Source organism: Anser anser, assembly GCF_964211835.1.
Source record: "Anser anser genome assembly, contig: HAP1_SCAFFOLD_787, whole genome shotgun sequence".
Lineage (NCBI taxonomy): Eukaryota > Metazoa > Chordata > Aves > Anseriformes > Anatidae > Anser > Anser anser.
The window spans coordinates 6,212-13,434 of NW_028153819.1; the positions used below are offsets into that span (position 1 = coordinate 6,212).

The 7,223-nt window shown below is 53.5% G+C and overlaps 1 protein-coding gene across 1 annotated transcript; it reads right to left on the reverse strand.

The window, feature by feature from the left end:
* Nucleotides 1-2,503: 2,503 nt before the first annotated feature.
* Nucleotides 2,504-6,984, reverse strand: LOC310891406 (uncharacterized protein; the record flags this gene model as incomplete). The annotated part of the gene is made up of 6 exons (XM_083853672.1): nt 2,504-2,841; nt 3,853-4,007; nt 5,285-5,386; nt 6,018-6,125; nt 6,486-6,587; nt 6,948-6,984. The coding sequence occupies 6 exons, from the start codon at nt 6,982-6,984 to the stop codon at nt 2,506-2,508; spliced, it is 840 nt and encodes a 279-aa protein (XP_083709798.1). The 3' UTR covers nt 2,504-2,505.
* Nucleotides 6,985-7,223: the final 239 nt, after the last annotated feature.

Sequence of the window (7,223 nt, forward strand, 5' to 3'; positions counted from 1 at the left end):
AAGAGGGCTGTTGTCCTCACAAGGGGCCAATATAAGATATCACGAGGAGGTGTTAAGTCTGATAAATGCGGTACAAAAACCAAAACAAGTGGCTATCATGCACTGCAAAGCCCATCAAGGACGAACCTCGAAGATATCAGAAGGGAATCGGTTGGCAGATCAAGCAGCTCGACAAATTGCTCGGAAGGTGCGGAATGTGATGGCTTTGGTACCACTCAAGGCAGGCCCCACTCGTCTTAATCTTCCCAAGGAAGCAAGATATTCGCCAGAGGATGAGAAATTAGCAGATCTCCTAAAGGCCCGAAAGAACTCTGATGGATGGTATGTAACCGCTACGGGCCAGGTAGTAATACCCCCCTTGGTGATGCGAGAAATACTTCAGATAAGACGTAATGAGTGTCACTGGGGTGCAGAGGCAATGGTAACATTTTTAAAACGTAGCATTATCTCTACACATATGTTAACAGTGGCAAAATCAGTAACGTCAAAGTGTGAGATTTGTTTGAAAAATAATCCAGTAGCAAGAAAACATGCTGAAATGGGAAGAGTGAGAGTAGGGATAGAACCAGGAGATTACTGGCAAGTTGATTTTGTAGAGTTACCTAGGACTAGGGGATATAGGTATTTGTTAGTAGGGGTTGACACCCTGTTTAGTGTTACTAATGTCAACGAAGGAAACTACCGGTGCATAGTAACACATGAAAATAGCACAGATTATGGGATAAGAGAAATATTGGTATATCCAAAATTGGATAAAGGGATATTGGTAGCCCACCAAAAAGGATCTAGAAGAAAAAGGGAGGACCAGGTACCATGGACACAAGTGGTACAGATCCCACACGGGCAATCATCAGAGAATTTACTGGTAGGATTGATTAAAGATTTTGCCATAATGAAAGGAACTGATAGAATTAAAATTCAGTTGGGCATTAGAATCTCTATTTGCACAGGTAGCTGCTTATCGAAATAGAGAAACGATTTATAAACTTACAGGACAAGTAAGGCTTTAGAGATTTTAATATCCAACTACAAGCTACAACTAAAATGGTGCTACAAAATCGATTGGCATTAGATACGCTGTTATTAACGGAACATGGAGTATGTGGATTTCTAAAAGATCGTATTGATCATTGCTGCATCCACATTCCAAATGTGACTATTGATATAGAACATGACATAGAACAACTGGCTCGAGTGGAACAAGATGCAGAACAGGAAGAGAAAGATATGACAACAAGCTGGTTGGATAAAATTCTTAGCGGATGGAATATTAGTAATTGGGTTAATGGACACAAGTGGTACAGATCCCACACGGGCAATCATCAGAGAATTTACTGGTAGGTAAAGGTAAAAAGTTCAACTCTGATGAAGACATCTTACTTCATCCCGACGACCACCCGGACGACCACCAGAGAGTGATATGCAAGCGCAGAAGGACTGATTAGATAATTAGCATACAAAGCGGGGCTAGGCGGAGCTAGGAAATGAATATGCATAGATGTGTTGTAAAACTTAATGCATATGTAATATTTTAGGAGATAAAAGAGAACTGAGTGAACAAATCGGACGAAGTTAGATTTGGGCAGGCATGCCCCTAACTTCCAGCGCCTAATAAAAGCACCTTCATATAATCACTTTGTGGCTTATGTGTCTTCGTGAATGCTAACAAGATGATCAGGTCCAACCGTTAACCGTGCACCGGTTAACCGTTAACTGAGAGCCTTCTCTCCTTCGGCTTCTGGCCCCAGACAAATCTGAGGGAGGAAGAAGCTGAGGCCTGTACATGGCAAAGGACAGAAGGTGAGGCTTGGCTGTCCCCGAGAAGACAGAGCTTCAGCCCTGTGCCCTCCAACCCTGGGCCCATCCACGGGGAGACAACTCATCCTCACCCCCAGAGGGGACTCCGGAGCTCGACCCGAGCTTTCTGCTCCTCCAAGGAGCCACATGGGAGGAGACGGCCACCCTCAAGTGAGATTTTGCAAATGAGGATCTCTTACCTTTGGTGGTGGCAGCACCTCGGGTCTCCCCTCTGGTTCCAGTTGCTTGTGCCAGCGTGTGGCAATCCCAGCCCTGACTCCAAAGAGTTAGGAATTTTTTCTTGTACTCCTTGAGGAGAGCTGAGCCGTAGGAGCGTTGGCATGGGGTGCCCTGGCCAAAATCGGCCATCCGTGCAGGGTCAGGACCTGAGGAGGGCTGGCTGTGGGGAGCCTGGCCTCGGCCCAGGATCAGGAAGGGCCCGGGCTTGTGTGTGGCTGCGGCACTGCCAGTTTGAGCAGGGGGTTCTCGGGTGAGCGCTGTGCAGGGTCGCTGCCGCGCTCACAGCCCTTCTGTCTGCTCCTGCTGTGCTGCTCCCCAGCTCCCTTCCCCTGCGTTCCCTGCATGGTGGGCACAGTCTGGCTGACCCCCAGCACCGAGGACCCTCAGGGTTACTTGTCAATCAGTCACAAAGTCCTGCTGTGGGTTCCTGGGTGTTGCTGTACATAAGACCCGGACTGCTGTGCTGTATTATTCAATGTTTATTGAAAGTGTGGCCAAGGCTGCATCCCGGGGGGGCCTGCCCCAGCCCTTGGAAGAGGGTGGAGGGGGCCGTGGAGGTGATGTCTGTGCCCACGAGGACTGGGGGATACTGGGCCGGTCGCGTGCCTTCCATTGGTCTGCTGCCGTGCGTGGGGGCTGTGGAGGCCGGGCTGGTGGCAGGCGGGTCGGTCTTCCAGGCACTGATGGTGGCCGCTGGTGTCGGGCCTGGCTCTCAGGCGTACGACGGTGGTCAGGCTGCCTGTAGGGGCTCACGGAGCGGCTGCGGGTGTCAATGTCTGGGCTGCCTGGGCTGTGGCGAGGCGCCTGCGGAGACAGGAATTTGCTGAGGCCGTGCTGCGGTGCCAGGCGGGTGCGAGGCAGCAGGGTGCCGGCATCCGGCTGTGCTTGAGATGTGGGCAAACATGCTCTGTGCAGAAAACAGGGTGCCCTGTGCCCTCGGCTGGGACTCTGCTCCCCTCCACATCCTGCCCCAGCTTGTCTCCTCCCCAGCGGCTCGCCAGCCATCCTGACCTGCCTGCTCTGCACGTGCTGTCCCAGCAAGAAGACCTGGCCCCCGCAGAGACAGGGGTCCACAGCCGGGCTCTGCAGGGCCCGGTCACCACAGCCACCGACTGCCCTTTTTCAGAGCGCCTTGCAAGGACCAGTACTCAGCTCCCTGCCCAGCCCTGGCCCTGGCCCAACAAGGTGACGGCCTCGGCTCCCTGTTCGGTGAGGTGCTGCCCATCCGCTCTTTGGGATGTGTAATTAAACACACAAGCTCTGTGTGTGCTGAAGACACGCACGCTGGCAGCGCTCAGGTGCGGCTGTGACACACCGACTGCCCCTCTCCAAGGCAATGCCCGCAGCTGGCAGGGCTCATCCCCATGCTCCCAGTAGCTGGCACACCTTGGCTGAGGCGGACACCTGCAATTCAGGGCATCCCAGAACAGGGTGCCTTGTGCTGGGGGGGAACTGGCACTGCTGCGCTTCTCTCTCTGATGGCACCCTCTCTCAGCTCCTGCATTTCTCTTCCTGACCTCGCTTTGCCTACGGCTGTCCCTGGCTCTGCTCTTGCTGCGGAAGGGCCAAGCTTCGCTAAGACCAGCAACAGAAAAATGGGCTCCAGAACAGAATGCCCAGGAATTAGAGGCCACCTAAAGCACTGGACAGCAGAAATTTCAGAAGAGTCTGGTCAAAAACTAACTGCTCACTTCACAATACGCTAACGACAACTGCTTCCTGGCTGGCAGCAGCCATATAATAATGTTAACAAAGATACGGTAAAGAATTTGGGAGGGGGAGAGGAGGAGAGGGAGCGGGGGAACAACAACTCACTGGTTTTTCTGCCTCCAACGCCCCACAAGCACACAGCACGCAGCACGCAACTGTCCCAAGCAGGACGAGAACCAAGAATGCCACAGCGCCTCCTACGCAGTAACTTCGGAAATTCTGGGGCTTTGCGGTGTTTGCATTGTTCTCCCCATCCACGCCTGCAAGAACAATTGTGGACATTGCTGTGTCCTGCGCACTACTGGTAATCTCACAGGAGGTCTGGCATTGCCAGGAAGTGTTCTGTTTCATTTGGTTAGCATCTTTGAGCAAGTGAAAATCCTCAGGCCGCAATGCTTCCTGAGGTTCAGCAGAAGCTGGGGAATCTGCCAAAGGCACTGCAACTCAAGGCACTCTGGAGCCTCCCTTTTGCCTCTCAGCTTTGTTTTCCCTCCATCCTTTGTTTTCCCTGCCATAATGCTGAGGGCCCAGTGTCTCAGGTTTGCTCCCCCAGCTCTTTGGAGTTCTAAAAGGTCTTAGGTGCTTGCCCACCTTCGCTGCTCGAGGCACACTCGGAGCCTTAGGGACAAAACTGAACAAAATTCGGGAGCCCAGGAGTGCCAGTGAGGCAGTGCCCCATCTGCACTGAGTCAGGGCACCACTCTGGGCCTCAGCTCACAGGAGGGGTCCCATTTCCCATTGTCTGCTCAGTGGGCTTCTGACGGCCTCGTTCCCCCAAGAGCAAAGTTCCAAAATCCCTGGGAACTGGGTGCGCTGGGAGGTGACCCCTCTCTAACCACAGCCACAGAGTTTTGTGAGCGTCCCTCCGCTGCACTGCTGTCACAGCCCGGGGAAGACAGCCATCCTCAGGGAGCCACTCCTGTCTTCCTCTGCAACACTTGCTGCCTACTGACACTCTTGGGTTTGGCTGCTGACATGAGCTGCAAGAGCGGGCACCAGGGCAAGAACCTGCACACGCATGCTGGTTCTGGTTGGTGACAGCGGATGACCAAGAAACAGCCTTTACCGGGTGGGGCAGTTGACTTCATTGCCTCTGTTCTTTTGCCAGGGAGCGGCAGTGTGCGACCGCTTCCTTGCCAAAGCACCTCCTTCGGCACAGTCTCTCTAACCATCCCTTTAGAAAGAACACAGGACTGTGTGACTACAAGGAACTGCTCCTCCTTGAACCGTATTCTGGGCACAGTTGCAAGCACACACCAGTTGTTGCTGCTGGCTGGATACCAAAGTTTGCACGGAACAGCTCGGACCACTTATGGTAGTGCTGGGCTAGCAGCTGCCCCCGGGACACGGTGTGACCCACAAGCGGCAGTAGAGGCTCTCGGCCATCTCTGGCGCTCACCAGTGCCTGCTAGGTGTGAAATTGAGTGTCTCCGCTCTGATCCATCCCTTCCTGCTGTGCAGGTTACAGTGTGTCCACACATGGATTTAGAACCTCAGCTTCCCAAGTCTTACGGCGGACAGAGTGAAATATACCCACCAGGTGCTGCCTTCTCTAAGTCCTTTCTAATTTCCTCTATGATGTGAGAGTACCTCACGGAAAGTTTTCTTCCTTTAGCTTTATCCTTTGCTCTTAGAGGACCTGAACAGAAAGTAGGAAGTTAACTTTGGCACCAGTGCAATTTGGAGAAGCAGGGCTTAGTTTGTGAAGTCAGTGAAATGGCTACCCACTGCTGGGATACCAGCTGGGCTCCAGCGCAGGAAGCAGCCGAGGGTCTGGCAAAGCCCTCCCTGGGGACACTTCTGCAACCAAAGCCCCGTGAGAAGTTTCTGTCACATCAACACCTACATCAGTAGCTCTATGGCAGTGCCCTGTTTGCACTGGGTCAGGGCATCACTCTGGGCCTCAGCTCACAGGAGGGGTCCCGTTTCCCATCGTCTGCTCAATGGGCTTCTGACGGCCTCGTTCCCCCAAGAGCAAGGTTCCAAAATCCCTGGGAACTGGGTGCGCTGGGAGGTGACCCCTCTCTAGCCACAGCCACAGAGCTTTGCGAGCGTCTCTCCGCTGCACTGCTCTCACATGCTGTCACAGCCCGGGGAAGACAGCCATCCTCAGGGAGCCACTCCTGCCTTCCTCTGCAACACTTGCTGCCTACTGACACTCTTGGGTTTGGCTGCTGACATGAGCTGCAAGAGCGGGTACCAGGGCAAGAACCTGCACACGCATGCTGGTTCTGGTTGGTGACAGCGGATGACCAAGAAACAGCCTTTACCTGGTGGGGCAGTTGACTTCATTGCCTCTGTTCTTTTGCCAGGGAGTGGCAGCTTGCGACCGCTTCCTCGCCAAAGCACCTCCTTTGGCACAGTCTCTCTAACCAGCCCTTTAGAAAGAAAGCAGGACAGTGTGACTATAAGGAACTGCTCCTCCTTGAACCATATTCCGGGCACAGTTGCAAGCACACACCAGTTGCTGCTGGCTGGATACCAATGTTTGCACGGAACAGCTCGGACCACTTATGGTAGTGCTGGGCTAGCAGCTGCCCCCGGGACACGGCGTGACCCACAAGCGGCAGTAGAGGCTCTCGGCCATCTCTGGCGCTCACCAGTGCCTGCTAGGTGTGAAATTGAGTGTCTCCGCTCTGATCCATCCCTTCCTGCTGTGCAGGTTACGGTGTGTCCACACATGGATTTAGAACCTCAGCTTCCCAAGTCTTATGGCGGACAGAGTGAAATATACCCACCAGGTGCTGCCTTCTCTAACTCCTTTATGATATCCTCTACGATGTCAGAGGATGTTGGGGAAGATTTTCTTATTTCAGCATTGTCCTTCGCTGTTAGAGGACCTGAACAGAAAGTAGGAAGTTAACTTTGGCACCAGTGCAATTTGGAGAAGCAGGGCTTAGTTTGTGAAGTCAGTGAAATGGCTACCCACTGCTGGGATACCAGCTGGGCTCCAGCGCCGGAAGCAGCCGAGGATCTGGCAAAGCCCTCCCTGGGGACACTTCTGCAACCAAAGCCCCATGAGAAGTTTCTGTCCCAGCGCCATCTACATCAATAGCTCAGTAGGAGAGCATACCAGGGCTCGTGCCTTGACAGGGCACACACACACGTGCCGGTCTATACCCTCCCACCTGCAGAGATGCCTGGCTGACGTTTGGGCTTGAGCTGGCAGCTCTCAAAGGAAGTCAAAAGCCACAACTTACCCAGGCCATCTCCCAGAGCTTCAGTCCTGGAACCCATCTGGGAGCCTGGATCACCTTCGCCTTCGGTCCCATCTGTAAACACAAGTGGAGTCCCTCCTGTGAACTACGCCAACATACTCCTTCTGACCAGAGTGACAGAGAATGCGGTTCAAAGAGGGGACTGCTCCACGGCACTCGTCTCTCCCTGCCACTCCAGAGCATCTTGCAAACAGTTGCTGGGTGCCTGCAGTGGCACCGTGCTGGTACAAACTAAGCATGCGTGGAGCTGCCCGGAGA